Below are 18,137 nucleotides of genomic sequence, written 5' to 3'. Positions count from 1 at the left end.
GTTTCACATTGTAATATGACTTTGCTGCAAGGAATAGCATTTCATTTCCCAGTTATTGTCAACTCATGTTTGTTTATGATTTTGAGTTCTATGTTGGATGGTGAGCTTGTTTTCCTGTTGCTGAGGTTTTTTTTTTCCCAGCCCTGCATTGTACTCCCCATGGAGTATAGTATGGTGGCTGAGTTTTTTCTCCCTCTCCTCTCTTCTTATCCCCCCCAGTCAGTGACTGAAGAAACAGTCAGTGAGAAGTTGGGACAAGGAAATTATGTGGCTTTTTTTGAGAAAAAAAAACCAGAATACAAGTGAAAAAAAATTAATCGTGACTATTTTACTTTATAAAAATTTTTTTTTAATTGTGTGCAAGTAAATGAGTGCCAGTTTCATTCTAATATACAGCATATTACATAAAACTGGAGTCTTCTTTAAATCTTTTTTTATTGATGAACATTTGTGGTCATAACAAAACGTGTAAAACCCTTTTCAGTGACGGTCCCTGTTCTTGTGAGTCGACAGAACAGCAGAACTGCAGGCTGGTATCTGCTGTGTATGAAAATGTTCCTGCAAACAGCCTAAATGTTCACGCAGCCGTTTCCTCTGCTCATCTGTCCAATCTCCACTTTTTATTCTCGGATGTTGAATGAAAAAAATAAAATAGTATGGGGAAGTATCTTTATATTCTGTTAAAAATAAGTGTCCCACCGTGGAAAGTCTTCAGTACTCACAGAGAAACCTATTATCTCCACTACCATCAATTGATGCCCGTTTCTCTGCTTCCTGCTGCACTGTCAGTCGCTCCGGCTGAGGAAAACATCATGGTGTTTCTTTTCAGAATCGTTGCATCTGTGTTGAGCTGGCGGACTCATGTCAGCTCAAAGTCTGACACTGTGGCGTGGAAGAAACTGGGACATTTTTCAGCCCCTGCCCTGTTACTTTCTCCTCGTCATTTTCTTCCAGCTCTTCCTCCTCAGAGCTTTCCTCACATTCAGAGTGGTGGTTGCCATTGGTTTTGGTGCCCGCTCCGATTTCCATTCGCCTCGCATTGGCGGAGGCTTTCTTGGCGGCACTGACCTCATCAACCCCCTCTTCGTCTTCCACGAGGCAATTTGGATCTTCGTCTTGCCCGCTATCACTGTCACTGTCTCGGTCTCGTCTCTCATCACCGCTGCCTTTTTCTTTTTCTTTGTCAAAGAAAAACAAAGGCTGGGTCCGTGCCAGAGGAGCAGTATCCATATCTTCATCCTGGCCCACACTGGACAAAATCAAATAACATCAATTTAAAGCAGAACGTGTGTATCCTGGTGTCACTTTCAGTTTCAATGAGTGGCAGCTTTAACCAGGGAAAGAAAAACATGCAGCAAAGAATGCTGCTCTGCAAGAAACACGGAAGCTTTTGGCCACTACTCTGGTTTCCTACAATAGACAAAAATGTCTGTGTGTTGTGCTGGAGCCCTTAACTACATTTATCAAGTAAAGAAGTGACATGTTTCACCCACAGACTGAAAGATTACAGGACAATGGTGATATTCAGCAGGAAATACAGTTTCACTGAACACACATAGCATTCAACACACATTCTGACTGAGTCAGAATTCATCCGAGAGCTTCAAACAAGCCAAAGCAAACAGGCACCAGTTTGTCTTAATAGAACAAAACAGGCATCAGTAAGTGGCTCTCTCACCTCGATGTTGCTCCAGCCACCCTCATTTTCTGCCACATGTAGTTGAGGAACATCGATGCCTGCAGCAGATGGCCAATCCTCTGCATGTGTCTCTCTGAGGGATAAAGCAGATAAATCATCACTTTGTCTACTTTCTAAAATTACAGTTAATAATAGCTAGCAACACCAGGACTGAGATGAGCATATTGAGTCATAAAGCTGTACATCCATTGAGCCTAAAATAGATTAAATTTCCTGTATATCCTGTTCAAAAATGGTCTCTTATATAAAGGAGGAAAGGATTCAACTCTTGAACAAATTCCTCTTCTTGGTCCTATTTCTGTCGACTTCAACCAGTCAGTCCACCACAAGACGGAAACAACCAAGGGAGTTACAAGAAAAACTTTGTTCTAATCTATATACAGGATTCCCTGAAGCAACTGGATGAGGAACAGGAAGATATGACAGAAGTATTTCAATCATTCTGTGTGTCAAATCGTCCTGTAACTTAGTTTGTAAAGCCTCACTGGCACTTTTCACTTCCGTTTTCACTTTTGCAGCCAATGCCGATAACTGTGCTCATTATGACCCGAAATACAATCAGAAATCCAGAGGTATTATCCTTTTTATTAAGGAGGTGGGATCCCTCTATTGTTTTATAGTCAATATTCGAGAATCTACACTTTGGGTGCTTTAATTTGGGCATATAGTCTGGGTTAAAGGTATGTAGATGCACATCTTCTTCTCAGACAGCCTGCCCACCTGTGTACGGGATGAGAGCCTCCAGGTGTGTCCGGGCTCCCTGATACTGCAGCAGCTCCTCGGGCGGCAGGTGTGTCAGTAGCACCTTGAGGACAGCCTGGGAATCCTGACAGTTTCTAGCGTTGGTGTTCCACACCACACAGAAGCGAAGAAGCGACTCTGAGCAGGACAGCAAACAGAAGGTCAGACAGCAGAAACCACAGGTCTTTCAATAGAGTTCTTAGGGAGGGTTGCTGGTGTTTGAAAGTCTCCCCTTACATATTAAAACATTACTTTAGTAGGAAGTAGGAACATTAGTTTCCTTCTCTAGTTATTTATTACATTTTAAAAGGCCCATGACCTTGATTAACCCGTTACCTTTTTGATCTACTCGCAGCTTCAGGACTGTCTTTTCCAGCAGCTCGTGGCCATTCTCCCCCTGACGAATCGCTATTAGCAACACGGGAAACAAAGCCACAGTCAGTCGGAAGCTGAGGCGCATTTGTTCGTGCCAAGTTTGAAACGGTGATTTTGAAAATCCTTCTCGCCGACCCATCATCACTGATCTATTTTCCAGATGTCATGACAGAAACATGCAGGTGTCCAGATGGCTTCATTTGGCCCTCACTCGAGGGTTCAAAGGCGGAATTGTTTAAAAATAAGAAATCTTACGGCTGTTTAAAGTTGATTATTTTACAAAAGAGCTTCACAGCGAGATAGTCACTCGATTGCATTTCAGCAACAAAAACAACTTTTTCTTGGTACTTATTGCATCATGCTGTGCTTTCTGCACATTCCATCCAGTCCAATTATTTTGATTACGCAAAAGCAAGTATGAAGAAACTCCAGAGTTCATGTGTGACAACAGCTATTGTTTGGAAAAGGGATTACTTTTAGACTTTGCACAAAGGGGAATGAAGGTGATGTATGTTTTGTGTTCACGCGTCCATTCTCTGCCAGTGCAGTGTATCATTTACACGTCAATGCTCGAGTGACTCAGAGAGCGTGACAGACGTGTCAAGATAATCCCAGATGAAAAAGACACGACCGACGACGGATACCGATTCTGCATGGAAAGTGTTCGGGGGGACAGCAGACGAAACGCGGAATGTGTATTCAAAAATGGGAAATGGGTTTGTGGGACAAAGTACCTTTGATAACAGTGAGAACGGTGTAAGGCTGGTCCAGAGAGATGGCGAGACCCAAGGCCTTCAGATATTTCTTCTCATGGAGCAGGTTCGACAACTCCTGCTGCCTTCAGACACAACAGACACACAGAAAAAAAACTTTTACACATTGCTGAGGATTTAGGTTGTTAAAAATCCAGTTTTTATTGCACGCGAGCTTCATGGACAGTTATTGATAAAAGTCTAACCGCATTGCAGTTGCATTTACTGCAGATAACAAAACGTATCGGGTTGAGTTCATCTCTTACGTCAGTGAGCAAAGTAAAACGTACACAATGTCTTGTTTTGTCACATAGTATGTATGAACAGTGTCCGTCTGTCTTAGTTTGTCATTACACAACAGTCTTAATTCTCAATGCAACCCTTCAACAAATGCAACTCACAGTGGTGCTGAACCAGCATCTGGATGGATGCAGTTGATAAAGACTTTTTTTTTCCATTAACAACTGCATTAGCAGTTTGTTTTATCAGATCAAGAAATTCTTTGTGCTTTTCAGCGTTAACAAAAGCACGCCTCCATGCACTCTGACTCACACATTCTGACGTCTGCCAGCGTTGCCCTTTAAACCTAAAAGCTTTGACCCCTATGCTGAGTTTTACTGTTGCCATGGCAATAATGCTTAGGTTAACTACTTGTTAAAGCTGTAAAATAACAGCTGCAACCAAGGGCAATCTTGAATTATGAAAAGAGTGAATCTAAAAATAGCTGACTGAGGTGTTTTTTTATTAATACGGCTTGCATAACAGCAGGAGTTTCACGATATACCAGAACGAACAATAACTTCTGTATGTCTGCAGTAGAAATGTCTCTACATCATGCATCAACTAGGGGAGTCTTGGCTTGATTAGACAGGCAGGAGTGAATGATGTCGGTCTGCTCTGTGACTAATTATTATGATCTTAAAACATGAACAATGTGCTAAGTTTAACTCACTTGAGTATCTGGTCTTCCTGCTTGGCCTGTTCCTCTGCCAGTTCCACCTCAGTCACATCCTAGTTGTGCACAACAACAAAAACTTCAACTCTTCCTCACAAACATTAAATAAAAAGGGAGTGAATGCTCTGTCATTACCCAACATTGTATCCTGAGTGCAGTCACATGCTACTTACCAGCCACACTGTGATGTTGGAGTCAGCTGAGCCCGTCACCACCTTGTCATCTCTGCGACTGCCGTGGAGACCCCAAACTTTGTCCTGGTGGGCATCCAGCGTCTTCACACACTCGTTGGTTTTTATGGTCCACAGCTTCACTAAACCGTCGGAGCCACTAGAAGAAAAATATAAAACGTTAAAGAAGAGCAACGCACGAACCTCTGAATACACGAGCTGTGCACTGAAACTATATTCCATAACGATCTTAAGCAGGTTTAGAGTGCGCTCAGGCTGGATGTCACGTCTTGACTGGTCACATAAAGCAAAACTTTCACACATTTGTCTGGTTTAAACTCGTAAAATGTGACGATTTGTTACTTTTCTTATTGATTTTATTACCGTTGCACACAAATTATTTGTTTAACAAATTTGACATCTTATAGATCACATAATGAATTGATTAATTATAAATTAGATAATATTAATAAGTGGGGAAGTTAATTCAACTAAGTAAAGGCAACGGGGTCATTTATCATAGCTTTTTCAGCTTATTTCTTACCGCTCTCACACTTTCATTGAAACAACAAAGCTGACATCAAATTCAAAATAAGTACGCACCAAAATTAACTGAACCATCTGTTTATTAATATTCTAGGGTTTTGACTCATTGCAGTTCACTGCATTCTGTTTTGTAAGTTTTGTGGAAACTGGTCTGGCTTTTTCACAGCTTGAACTTGATAACCAACAGAACATCTGAAGCTGGGTTTGGTTGGGTTAGATTTCTTCTGGCGATGTTGCAGAGATGCGAGTGCGGTTACCTGGTCAGCAGCTGAGTGCCTCGGCTCACAAAGATGACCTTCAGAACCGACGCATCGTGGCCCTCGAACGTCTTAAAGATTAAGAACATAAACATACTTAGAAAGAAAACAGAACGCAGTGAGAATCGCTCTGACATATCCGCTCTCAACCCTCTGTCCCACCTTCAGGCAGCTGAAGTCCTGCAGGCTCCACAGTTTGGTGGTGCCATCGGCTGAAGAGGTTGCCAGAACCTGGTCAACGGGAGAGAAGCAGACGGCCCAAATGCCACGGCGGTGGCCCCGAAACACCCCCAAAAGGCCCAAGGTCCCCTCCCCTGTCAAAGACCACAGCTTGGCTGTGCGGTCCTGGGAGCCCGATGCCAGCAGCTTGTCATTAGGTGATATTGCAACGCTGTTTACATCCTGGGGAAATGGAGGTGGGATAAAGTTTATGAGAATTCAATAAATGCCACTTTGCACAAACAACTCCGACAGAAACACAGAAAGAGAACAAAAACTGTTCAAAGTGGAATGGATTGGACAGATTCTTGTATCTCCAAAGGAATGTTATAGTGGAACACAACAGGAAAAGTTAAGTAACCCGGAACTGCAGATAGACTGCAGTTATGCATCCTAAGTCAGAGGTATGTGGGTGAACCAGGAAATAGTCTTTCAACAAAATCTTTCCTTCCAATTTCCTGTCAACGATCACCAACCCATCCACTGTGTTATGAAATTATAACTGCACCACATTCCTGAGCACTCAGTGAGGCATTCTGAGTGCAGACCAATATTCATATATTTTGGTTGAAAATGGCAGCCATACAAATCCAGCCTCTTTATCATAATAAAACTACCACTCAGGGGTTACAACACACCTAGTGAGGCTTTAAAAGATGAGGGTTAAATGATCATTCCGGAGTTCCTGCTTTATATTTGGTGATGTGGAAAAAAGAACTCATAAGTGCCCTGAAGTGTTAAACAATAAAAGCCTATGGGAGTGACAGTGTTTTTCTTTTTTTAAGGTTTACATCTCAACAAAACGTTCAAAACGGATTAAATAAAATGCGTCATATCTGAAATGATTTTATTTGTAACGCTCCTATAATTCACTGTTAATGCTCCCAATTACCAATTATTAGGTAAACTATACTATTCAAAGTAAACAAGAAATGTGTATTCACACTTCAGTGCAAATAACATTCTATTGTGCATGCTGACAATGGATACAGGATTCTTTACTTCCTGCTGGACTGTGGCCAGATTCTTTTGGTCTTGTACCTTATCGTGAGCCTTCTCAGTTGCTCGGGGTGTCAGCTGTTGGATTTCCACCCCTGTTGCAGTTAATTCTGCTGGGAGATCCCACACTTTCACTGTACAGTCCTGACTACCGGTCACAACGAAAGACGCCTTCATCCTGGACACACACACGCAAAGACGGCAAAGCTTCACGTAAACTCGCCAATATCCCTGAATTCATCAAAAGTCCAATAGCTTGTGGAGTGGAGTGTTACCTGGAGCAGCTGATGGAGCCCACAGCATTGGTGTGGCTGGAGCCCTGAGCCACAAGTCGCACCCGACCGCTGTCACTGTCCATCTGCCACACACACACCGACCTGTCCTGCAGACGCAGACAGAACACGCAAAAGTACGCCGAATGAAAAAAGCAGTTTGGTAGTTTCTTTTTGTCTTTATGCACAGGCTGTGAATGTGTTCGGATTCGGATGCGCTGAACGACAGAAACACAAGCGCATTTATATGGATACAGTTTATTTGGCGTTCCGTTTGCTTGCAGCAATGTTCGTACCTTGGCACAGCTCGCAAAAAGAGATCCGTTTTTGAACACATCCAGTGTGAGGACAGTATCTGATGAAGATAAACAGATAAAATTAAGTAACAGATAAATATCTGTCTGACCTGCTCAGCCAATCCAAACCAGATCAGGCCTGAATCCTTTAGTTTCAGAGCACAAACAGATTTTATTTTCCCTGATGTTTCATAGTTTACGAAGTCTTTTTGTCTTTATTATTACTTACATTTTAGCTCTTCATTTATTTGAATGTATTTTATTTTTGTTATGCTTCCTAATATGGGAAAGCTACATTCTCATGAAATAACTATGATTATACAGGGAAATAAAACCTCAATGTCAACAATTCATCACAAAATACTTTTTTTTTTTTTTTTTTAAATGCTGATGAAAATAACTTAACACTTTAACTTGAGTCCCACAGAAACTTTGTGATCTCTGGATTATTTGAATGAATAAGTCATTTAACATGCAGGTGTATGCGTGTTGCTGCCCTCTGCTGGTGACTGACCTGTGTGTCCGTAGAGGATCTGGCAGCTGTTGGTGAGAAGCTCGAACACCTTCAGCTGGCAGCTGTTGGTAGCCACTATAATGTGACTGTCACCTTTGCCCAGGAACTTCACGTCCAGCACCTCGTCGTTGTAACCCACAAACTGCGAGATGCAAGAGAGAAGAAAGTGTCCATAAACTGATACACCCCACAATCCCCATATAAGAAAAGGAATGTCCCATGTAAAATTCTTTGCTTGGCAGTTAATGGATCTACAATTTAGCAACAGAGGCTGTGATGAACATAAAGCCAATAAAGACATGAGCAACACTAAAGATTTCATTCATGTTATTTTGAGTTTATATTCACTCCTTTCACATCTGCTCAGACTGTGCTTCACTGTGGGTGAAATAAATGATTCCCAACAAGTGCTTATCTGTCAAAAACCAGACAGGATGCAAGAAGATGGCTAATGGCAAGAGATCTAGTCCCAAGCGTCTCGTCACCCAGACCACCTGGAATTGTGCTCAGCTGTGCTTCCTACCGTCTGAATGCTGGTGCACATTTATTTTGATGTTTCTTTAACATTGGCAGATGCATAAAGCACTGCTTCATAAAATCCTTTAAATGCCATGCCATGCCATGCACAAATCTCATTTCTAGTCTGGCTTCAGTTCACCACCTCACCATCTAAGGTGCAAATTCACCCAGTTTTTTTAAATGTTTGTACATAGAGTGAAGTTTCCACACAGGTGTAAGCTTCTATCAGGTAAGATTTTCTAACTCGTGTTTTCTGCATTCGAGCGAGTTATTAATGAGGTCCTGAAGCAGGGGAAGCTCTCTGTCAGGCCTGCACCCATTGAGAAGTAAACCAGAATAAAAGAAAAAGACAAGAAACCAACAGGAAGAAGTGCCAACTGGAAACTGGAAACCCCACTTGAGACCCAGCCAGCGCCCTATAGCAGTGAACCTACAGCAAAGGTGTGGTGCCATTACCTACCTGCTGCTGTGTGCTGAGTGATGGCAGCTGGTAAAGGACTATGTTATGTTCCGCAGTGACTGTAGCCAATCTAGAGGAGGCAGGGAGATGAAAAAGGTACGTCAGACTGCGAGGGTTGTCCTCCTCTTCGTCTTCTGGGACAGAGGCCAGGGTGGACGGGAGGGTTTGAGTGTAGACACAGCAAGCAGTGCTGGCGTCCCACACCCGCAGTACACCTTCAGAGACAATGGCAAAATAAGGGGAGTGACTGAGACATTTAAAATGCTGTCCACAAGAAGTAGACAAAAAAATGACACAAAGATGAGGTTGTTCTGCAGAAGGTCAAGAGCCGAACCTTTGCTGCCAGCTGTGATGAAATGCAAGTTCTTTTTCTTCACTCCAATCTCAGACAAGTCTGTATCCTGAGGCAGAAGCACCACTCCCTCCACAGCCTGAAGATAAAACGCAAAATAAGCTCAAGTAGTTTTGCCGAATGAAGAGTGCAAAAAGAATTGATGTTGTAACTTGAGTTTGTTCTCATTCTTACCTCATAAACCGGAACAGTCCTCTTAGCTTGTCGAGTTTTCAGGTCCCACACTGTGCAGATTTTGTCTCTCCCAGAACTACAAAAAAAAAAAATAAATAAATCAGGGAAACAATTACAGTCAGGCACAGCAATAGAAAGTCAAGTGCTTGGCGTCTTCGTAGCAGTTTGATTAAACATCCACTGAGTGGATGGAAGCACTGTACCTGACCATGGTGCCACCGTCACAGCTGAAGCTGAGCGAGGTCACAGCGCTGTAGTGGCTCTGCAGCACACACACACACTGGCTGGAGCGCAGGTCCCACAGTCGAATGCCACAGTCCAGAGAGGAAGAGAAGAGCTGCAGCCTGTTGATGTCTGGGTGGAACTGGACCAAACTGCACAAACACACAATAAGAATCTAAAGGTTTATTTTAATGTTGGTAAATTGAGTCCATTGTCTGTGCTACTGTGTAAAGATGTTTGCACTCAGTGATCACAGGAAAGCATCTAAATGATCAAGTTAAATGTTAACCTACTACTGTAGCACAACAAAATCCTGATTGTAAAGCTTAAAGTAAATAAGCTCCATGCTGTGTCTCGTTCATAGGTCATGGGACTTACTGAACAACGCCAGATGATCCTTTAAGATTGTGAGTGCAGTACTGTTTCATCACATCCCAAAGCTTTATCGTGCCATCGCAGCCACCTGCAGGACAAAGCAAAAAAAAATGTAATTCTGCTATGTCTCTGTAGAAGAAATCACAGGACTACTACACATTATGTCATGGCTGACCTGTGGCCAGGAGGGTGGAGGTAGAGTCGAAGGTCATACTGGCTACAGGAACAGTGTGAATGGCCCTCCAGGAGCGAGTGCAGTTAGCTTGCCTCCAGTCCCACTGCTTTAGCAGCAGAGCCCTGCTGGCTGTTACCAGCAGCTGCAACAGGACACAATAGAAAATACACACTTAATGATGTTAAATAAACCAACCAATTAACCAAAAATATTCAAACCATGTCCGATTTGTACTGAAAAGTTTGAGTAAAGCAATCCCAGGTGATTCAGGTGTTTGCCTACCTCATCATCACAGCTCAAAGCAAACGATGTGATGTCTTCTTGATCATCCTGCAAGCAAAATTAGAAAAATGTAAAGGGAAAAGAAATCAAAATGCTTCCGATTGCAAGATATCCCTGTATGTGGCTTCTTTAGTTTATCAAACGAATAAGAAGTTTCAAACAGTTATTATGAGCAATAGCACAACAGAGTGCAGATTTATCTAGTTTGTGGTCTTTTATGGTGAAGATCTTTTTTCTTTGATAACAGATTTTTTTATTCATTTTTTTTAGTCTAATCTGGATGCCATGCTGATGAAATGATTTCTGCTGGTAATTCAGTCACTTTTTTTTTTTTTAAGTAATGGCTGGAATAATCCAGATAAATTAGAGATGAGAAGTCTAGGACGCAGAGCAGAAACAAAACAGTGAGAAAGGAAAAGGAAGTTTAAATAATTTCTTCCCTTGATTGTCACGAGAAATGTGAGATAAAATAGATAAAATGAACGGGCTTGGAGCCTGGATGAGAATGCAGCGGGAATATTGGCACGGCAGTGTAATTCATTTCACTGAGATAGGGCCGTGTCAACAGGACCGACTCTCTTACCGAAAGACAACGACTGCTGACAGAGATGTGACTGTGTAAGAATGAGCATCTCTGCATCCCAGATGTTAAAATGTTGGCTGTGAGTTTCTGTCCATGCTGTGTACTGAGAGTTCACCTGTTCGACCTGCTAATGCTGTGTTTGACATCATCAATTAATGCAATAATGGCAGTCTCTGAAGAGTTAAACCACACCTCTCCAACTTTTCAACAAGTTTGTCATCTTACTTTCATATTAAACAATTTCGTTATGTACCTATAAAAATAATATATAACACAGGACAATGATTTGCTTTCAGCGATAAATAAAGTGTAATTGTACTGAATTAGACTTTTAGACTTCAATCAAATTAGAGTTCATCTACACCTTAAAAATAACGTCCATTGTTAATGTAGCCAGAGCTCTATTCCACAGATGTAAACAGTGAACTCACATGCTCAACACAGTGAACGATCTTGCCTGTGCTTATCTCCAAAACATTGACACGAGATCCACATGTGCAAAAGATGTACTTCTCATCTTTGCTGATCTGAAAAACAAAGACAAACACTGAGGTAAGGGGCAAGTCAGGCGGTTTAGGCATTAGTCCACGCGACGACTTCAGATAAACATAAGTTGTGCATTTGCAGATAGCGCTATACCGGTAATAATGGTAAGGATATCTGACAGTTTTTAAAAGTCTGGCTTTCAAATTAAGTTTCCCTTTAAGAACGTTTCAGGTTGATCCAGCAGGTACTTCTCACACACAAATCAAATAAAACAACTCACCTGCACTTTCCCTCCTTTGTAAAACGGCTCGATCTTGCTGAAAACAGCGTAACTGCAAGAAAAGGGGAAACATTCGTCTGAGAAATATTGCAGCTTCAAATGACATTTGAGCCCAGCTTTTGCTAACCAGCTAGCAAGATATGTAGCCTGCACGTGTGAAGCGTAAAACTTACTTCGTTTTAAACTGAAGATTTGTATTTGCCATGGTGTTAACTGGAACTGAAGAAAAAATTATATTTTAGCAGATACAATCTATGTAAGTTGCTTGTTTCTCATGTCACACGTTGGCTATAGGCAACACATCCATCCCGCATGTAATAGTAGAGTCGCATAAATTGTACGTCATCTGAGCGCATGGAGCTGTAATTGGTCAGATGTTCATAGCTTAAAATAGAACTTCTACTGTTAACATGTAACAGGCAAGAATCCATCAATTAAGACCCATTATCTGGTCATTTGAGGGAGTAAAAATGTTGGCATCAAATTAGGTTTTAAATCAAGTAAACTGAGTTAATCCAACATGTTAAATGTCGGTATTTTTTGTACCTGTGACTAAAAACAATAGAAGCAGCTTGAACTATTCATGCTGAGAGGTCAATGTTTGACCTGTTTGGTGCTAGAACAGCAGGGAAAGGACGCTTCCTATTATAACTACCATAATATACCTTCGTTCATATAATTTACTGGTTCCGTTTGCGCGCGCGCACACACGCGATCCCTCCCATCAGGCTTTGTCAGGAATGTTCATGTGTGCGTTGTATTGATAAGGCGGGTGTGTGTTTTGTTTGTGACATGTGAGGGGATTGATATGGAGTAAACCAGCGCCGGGAATGGAAACGCGGTGAGGAAGGAAGCTTACTATGGTGAGTAAACAGCAGCTCCTGTTTTTTTGCTTGTTTGTTATGTTCTTTTATGTGTTCAATGTAAATTTTAATGGACAAATAATTTTTTTTTTAAACTCTGTATGAGAGAAGCTTTAACATCTAGATTAACACTGACTTTTTCTTGGACTTTGAAGTACTTGGACTGTATAAGCGTGTTATTCTATTTGTCAATAGGCTATAACATTTACTTTTTTTTAAAATCAGTCGATGATTGTGAAAGTCAAGTGTAATTATTTAAATTCTGTAGTCAAAGTAAAAAGGAAAAGAAAGAATGTGAATTTTGTTTAAGTTATTGTATTTACTTTTAGTGGTCATGTGGTCAGTCATATGACTTTCCAGAACAACTCTGTTTTGTTGTCTCTTTATTCAGAAAACACTGTGGTGGGGTTGTAGGCAGCTGTTGACTGCTGTGGAGAGACAACTCACCTGTTGGTAGACGAAGTCTCACATCTGTCCACAGCTGCCACAACTCAGCCTGATAATGTCCCATTGAAAATGGCTGTTAACTCAATGTTAACTCGGGATAAAGTTTCATTCATTTTGATCACATCTAGGCTGACCCAGACGTGTCAACGCAGAGTGGGGGCTATGATGTGGAGCTATTTGTGGAGCCTCCAGACTACGATGTGATCTGCACCATTTGCCAAGGAGTCCTCAGATGTCCAGTGAGAGCTGCATGTCACCACATCTTTTGCAAGAAATGCATCCTGCAGTGGTTAAAAAGGTATGTGATGCATCTGATCAGTTTCACTGGAGAAAGCATCCATAGATGTGTGATTGAATCGAGTTGATGTGAAACAGGAACTGACTGTTGTTTATCCTGTAGGCAGGAGACCTGCCCCTGCTGCAGGAAGCCGGTTAACCCATGCTTCATCTTTGTCATGTTCAAGCTGAGCAAATCTATCGGCCGTATGAAGATCAAGGTAGGAAATGGAAGTAGTTTTGAAAGTAAAAACATTTTCAAACACATACAGGTGCTCAGACAGAGTGATTGGATTTTAAATGGTTCTTTATTTGGGGTTTATTGGACATTTTTTTCACTCGTGGCTTCCTGCAGCTTATGAACTGTCATGGCCGTTTATCTTTTGCAAATTTAGTGGTAACTGTCAAGAAATAGGGCTAATTTTCTTTATCTTTCTCAGTTGACTAATTGCTCATTAAATCTGTAAAACTAATAATAATTTCAAATTCTTATCACTCAATTCTGGTAGAAGAGATTACTAATATTTGACCAACATTTAAAAAATCCCATATAACAATTTTTAAATTGATATATATTATTTAAATGAATTTTTTTAGATAGTCTTAATTGACTAACTAACAAGTCAGCTTATATTTGGGAAGCATCCCCCCCCCCCCCCCCCCCCCAGATAATATGAACAATGTCATTTTTCTGTGTCTCTCACAGTGTAAAAATGAGATCCGTGGTTGTGCAGACATTTTCCCCCTCTCAGAGCAGTACTGCCACAGCATGAGCTGTCTGTATGAGCTCATTCCCTGCCCATACCAGGGCTGCAGGGTGCAGCTTCTCCGCAGGGACTTGGAGACCCACGCACGCCACTGTGAGCACTGGCGCCAGCCCTGTCATATGGGCTGTGGGACGATACTCTCCCACAGCACCCAGGCTCAGCACAACTGCTACAAGCAGCTGAGGCAGGAGTATGAGGCCAGACAGAGAAACCACAGGGCTATTGCCACTGCCCTACAGAGGAAGATGAGGAGGATGCAAAGCACCATGGCCCACATGAAAAGACAAATAGGGCTAATCTGTGAGAGCCTGGAGGTGATGGACGATCTGCATGAGGTGGAAGAGGAGGACCTTGGGGAGAGCAGTGGCGGTGCCGTAGGTACTTCAAGTAGCAACAGCAACTGTTGACGGAGGATGTTGCTGTTCCCATTTGGCAACTGTTGTGTGTTTCTGCATGTGTTTATTTCTTGGAGGTTTTTTAAAAAAAATATGTGGATAGGTATGTGATTAGAATGAATGATTTTTTTGCCTTTTTTTTTTTGCTCTGTATTTTTATTAATTTAGTAAATAAAGCATTTAACATTACATTTCCAATTAATCTTGTCTTGATTGAAGAGAGGAATTGAGACTTGAGTGTCAGTGACACGGGATGTATGACGAGGATGAGGAGAAGGCTGTTTTTCACCCACAGAAAGTTTTAATCAGTTGTTTGAATAGATGTCATGTTTTATTTGTTCAGATTATCTTTCAAAACAGACACTGCATGCTCATTTGCATGAATTTTACGGAGCACTTTTAGTTTTGTAAGATAAATCAACGAATACAAGTCATGTTTTTAAAAAGCTGCACGTTGCTACCAGCTAAAGCGACCGGTAGGGGCAGCAGTGAGCAGCTTCTCCTGTGAGGGAAATATCGCGATAACCCTTTCCAAATAAATGCCGACGGAACCAGACACCGGCCTTCTTCCTGTTTAATCGATCACGTAAGTCAGTTTACGTTGTCCTTTATGTGATCAAAATCCTTTGTAATCTTGCCCATCGTTCAGCCAAACATATTAGTTTTGCTCACAAACAAACATTTTTAGCTTTTATGACAACACCCCGTAATTATTTAACAACAGAATTAGATCATTATTTAGAAATATTTGAAGGAAAGATGAAAACAGCAAATATGGCGGTGATGCTCGTGTCCTGTGAGACGAATAAAGCTCGCAGTGAAGCTCTCTTTGATTGGTGTCTAAATGAACCCTTCTCTTTATTTCACATTTCCTCTTGTAGCAAATGGCGGACGACGCCGGTGGTAGAGGAGGTTTTCGCGGAGGTTTCGGCGATCGCGGCCGTGGTAGGGGCCGTGGACGCGGCAGAGGCCGTGGCAGGGGCCGCGGTGCTCGGGGCGGCAAGTCTGAAGACAAGGAGGTACGTATTTTAAGTCCAAAGTGTTTTAAATGTGATTGTAGCAACTTTTGTCATTTTTTTCGGCGTTAACACAGATTCTCTCCTCTGTTAGTGGGTGCCAGTCACCAAGCTGGGCCGCCTGGTTAAAGACATGAAGATCAAGTCCCTGGAGGAGATCTATCTGTACTCTCTGCCCATCAAGGTTAGCAGCATGTGAACAGACCTACAGCTACAAACTAATTCTCTTATACTAACAAGGGAGAGTTTTAGCTTGTAAAGAAGAGCATCAATGGTCTTGGTCCAGCTTTATCATTTGAGCATGGGACCATGTTGTTAGCATAAATAGTACTTCATGCTTGAGTCTCACGATAAGCTGATGTGCTTAAAGGTAATTCCTAACCGTTTTGCATGAGACGTTTTGCCATTTGAACTAAACTATTTCACATGCAGCCCAAAAAACTTAAGTGGTTTTGTTGCAGCTCTTTGATAGATAAAGATGGATTTTCCCTACTTTTGACAATTGCCCATGTGAGTTGTGTTGAAGTCGCAATGTTTTGTACACATTGCACCTAAGATGGCAGGTGAAGAAGAAGCTACCTGTTTTTCTGCATTAAATTATTCTCTTTATCAATTTATAAATTGTACATCTTGATTTGTCTTGGCACTTGTACATCTGTGTGTAACTTCAGCTAAAGTCAACAATAGGATATAAAATGGTAACTGCCAGAACATGTGGGAATGCTGTGGAAATGTACCTGTAATAGTTTCACATTCGGCCGGTTTGCACTGCAGAGGTGTCACTGATGGGTGCGGATGTTCAATCGGAACGATTCAGACGCTCCCGGATACGCCCCCTCTTGATATCGCTTAGAAACTTTCTGGGGCTGCAGTGCTTGTTTTGAGAATTGCTTAAAGCCTGAAACATTAAAAAAACTGTCGCAATTTAATACTGAACCGTTTTTTTTTTTTTTTTTTCCGTCTGCAGGAGTCTGAGATCATCGACTTCTTCCTGGGCTCCGGTCTGAAAGATGAGGTGTTGAAGATCATGCCTGTCCAGAAGCAGACCAGAGCCGGTCAGCGCACGAGGTTCAAGGTGAGCTTCAACTCTGAAAGGCCTTTAATTATGTTACACATCTGATGTCTGTATCTCACACGCTCCGTATCTGCCTATGTTCACAGGCCTTTGTTGCCATTGGCGACTACAACGGCCACGTGGGTCTGGGTGTGAAGTGCTCCAAAGAGGTGGCCACTGCCATCCGTGGAGCCATCATCCTGGCCAAGCTGTCCATTGTCCCTGTGAGGAGGGGTTATTGGGGTAACAAGATCGGCAAGCCCCATACCGTGCCCTGCAAGGTGACCGGCCGCTGCGGTTCTGTCCTGGTGCGCCTCATCCCAGCCCCCCGTGGTACTGGCATCGTGTCCGCTCCTGTGCCCAAGAAGCTGCTCATGATGGCTGGTATCGACGACTGCTACACCTCCGCCAGGGGCTGCACTGCCACCCTCGGCAACTTTGGTAAGATTCCGCTCCAGTCTCGGTCTCCGGGTTTCTCCTCGCTCTGCTCAGCTTCACCTCTGCTGTGGTGTAGTTGTCGTTATCAGGAGAGAAAGAAATGAGTATTGCACGGCAGAAAGACTCTTCAGTGGTCTTATCTGTTCCCCCTTTCAGTACCCAACATTTTCCCAATAACAGCAATTCTTTTTTTTTTTTTTTAGTTTTTTTCCCAGTTACTCATTGTCTTGTTCCCTCCTCAGCTAAGGCCACCTTTGATGCCATCTCAAAGACCTACAGCTACCTGACCCCTGATCTGTGGAAGGAGACCGTCTTCACAAAGTCTCCATACCAGGTCAGTACGCAACCGGGATTGACACCACATCTTCTTGTATGCAAAGTTTTTGTGTGTAACCCGGCTTCCTGTTTGTTCTTATTCCAGGAGTTCACCGACCATCTGGCCAAGACTCACACCAGGGTGTCAGTGCAGAGGGGCCAGGCTGTGCAGGCCGCTACCTCCTAAGCATTTTTTTACAGAGAATAGTTGAATAAACGTTCTGAAACGTCTCTTGATGTGTGGTCTTTTGTTACACAAAATACGAGAACTGCGATTAACATGGTGCACGGGTATAATTGTGGTATAGTTGGCATCAAACTCGAGTCACTCTGAAAAGGACCTGATCATAGATGCAGATTCCTTAATACTGAATAAAAGTGGTGCAAATTATCAATAGAAAAGGTTCACGTGAGCACATTATTTTTTATATTACCCAGTTTGATATTTGGACCATGTCTACAAAACAACTGATAGTGATGCAGATGTTTATTCGGTCATATTTACTCCGCCCGTTTTTCATTCGGAGACAGACATTTTCCATGAGCACTTACACTTCAGACTTTAAAGTCCTTTAAAGGGGGATTTTGATACCTTTCATGGACTAAATTGGAACATTACTCCAAAATCCCAAGAATGACAACTTTCCTAAAAATAACTGACTTTAATAACCTTGAATTTTAAACTTTTGATTACTTTTGGTTATAAACAAAAGAAAACAAACTAGCATATTTAAAATTAAATATCAAAGCCTTATCTTTAAATAGTCACGATGGAAAATGTCAATGATATCAGCTCATTTCTATCTTCCGTGTATCAATATGTAGTCCCATCTGTCTCTCTGCCAGGACAAGTAGGTGACCAT

General features: G+C 42.1%; 3 protein-coding genes and 1 long non-coding RNA gene across 5 annotated transcripts in view; 3 read left to right on the top strand and 1 right to left on the bottom strand.

Annotated features, from left to right (window-relative positions):
- Positions 1–17,505, top strand: part of rps2 (ribosomal protein S2) — a 196,996-nt gene extending 179,491 nt beyond the window's left edge. The window contains exons 1-7 of one of the 2 annotated variants that reach the window (XM_072368414.1): positions 15,020–15,037; positions 15,333–15,470; positions 15,562–15,651; positions 16,435–16,542; positions 16,629–16,962; positions 17,202–17,293; positions 17,381–17,505. In XM_072368414.1, coding sequence (XP_072224515.1) covers positions 15,336–15,470; positions 15,562–15,651; positions 16,435–16,542; positions 16,629–16,962; positions 17,202–17,293; positions 17,381–17,461 — 840 coding nt within the window. In that variant the 5' untranslated portion in view covers positions 15,020–15,037; positions 15,333–15,335 and the 3' untranslated portion in view covers positions 17,462–17,505. Of the gene's footprint in view, positions 1–15,019; positions 15,038–15,332; positions 15,471–15,561; positions 15,652–16,434; positions 16,543–16,628; positions 16,963–17,201; positions 17,294–17,380 lie in introns of those variants that run through there. The other variant, XM_072368415.1, reaches the window with a different exon arrangement.
- tbl3 (transducin beta like 3) lies at positions 363–12,018 on the bottom strand. The gene is made up of 23 exons (XM_072368839.1): positions 11,877–12,018; positions 11,704–11,755; positions 11,369–11,464; positions 10,355–10,402; positions 10,073–10,214; positions 9,901–9,985; positions 9,504–9,674; positions 9,301–9,376; positions 9,109–9,205; positions 8,775–8,989; positions 7,796–7,937; positions 7,282–7,340; positions 6,989–7,095; positions 6,756–6,891; positions 5,658–5,897; positions 5,496–5,566; positions 4,696–4,852; positions 4,520–4,578; positions 3,550–3,653; positions 2,777–2,848; positions 2,420–2,578; positions 1,679–1,772; positions 363–1,249 (listed from the first exon to the last, which is right to left on the bottom strand). The coding sequence occupies exons 1-23, from the start codon at positions 11,906–11,908 to the stop codon at positions 865–867; spliced, it is 2,799 nt and encodes a 932-aa protein (XP_072224940.1). The 5' UTR covers positions 11,909–12,018; the 3' UTR covers positions 363–864.
- Positions 4,444–4,871, top strand: LOC140273317 (uncharacterized). The gene is made up of 2 exons (XR_011908020.1): positions 4,444–4,581; positions 4,699–4,871. It is a non-coding gene; the product is annotated as an uncharacterized lncRNA (long non-coding RNA).
- rnf151 (ring finger protein 151) lies at positions 12,498–14,749 on the top strand. The gene is made up of 4 exons (XM_072368909.1): positions 12,498–12,566; positions 13,142–13,311; positions 13,414–13,510; positions 13,996–14,749. Exons 1-4 carry the CDS (start codon positions 12,564–12,566, stop codon positions 14,461–14,463), a joined length of 738 nt encoding a protein of 245 aa, XP_072225010.1. The 5' UTR covers positions 12,498–12,563; the 3' UTR covers positions 14,464–14,749.
- Positions 17,506–18,137: the final 632 nt, after the last annotated feature.

Source organism: Leuresthes tenuis, unplaced genomic scaffold (assembly GCF_036924035.1).
Source record: "Leuresthes tenuis unplaced genomic scaffold, fLeuTen1.0.hap1 SCAF_17, whole genome shotgun sequence".
Lineage (NCBI taxonomy): Eukaryota > Metazoa > Chordata > Actinopteri > Atheriniformes > Atherinopsidae > Leuresthes > Leuresthes tenuis.
This window is presented reverse-complemented; position numbering and strand designations above follow the sequence as displayed.

What these genes read in the sequence shown, in the direction of transcription:
- rnf151 (XM_072368909.1), top strand. An exon ending in ATCCTGCAGTGGTTAAAAAG is followed by an intron (nt 13,312 to 13,413) that starts GTATGTGATGCA and finishes TTTATCCTGTAG; the next exon opens with GCAGGAGACCTGCCCCTGCT. An exon ending in TCGGCCGTATGAAGATCAAG is followed by an intron (nt 13,511 to 13,995) that starts GTAGGAAATGGA and finishes TGTCTCTCACAG; the next exon opens with TGTAAAAATGAGATCCGTGG.
- tbl3 (XM_072368839.1), bottom strand. Translation starts at nt 11,908, where the DNA reads ATGGCAAATACAAATCTTCAGTTTAAAACGAA. An exon ending in GGATCATCTGGCGTTGTTCA is followed by an intron (nt 9,675 to 9,900) that starts GTAAGTCCCATG and finishes GTGTTTGTGCAG; the next exon opens with TTTGGTCCAGTTCCACCCAG. An exon ending in CCAACATCACAGTGTGGCTG is followed by an intron (nt 4,579 to 4,695) that starts GTAAGTAGCATG and finishes GTGCACAACTAG; the next exon opens with GATGTGACTGAGGTGGAACT.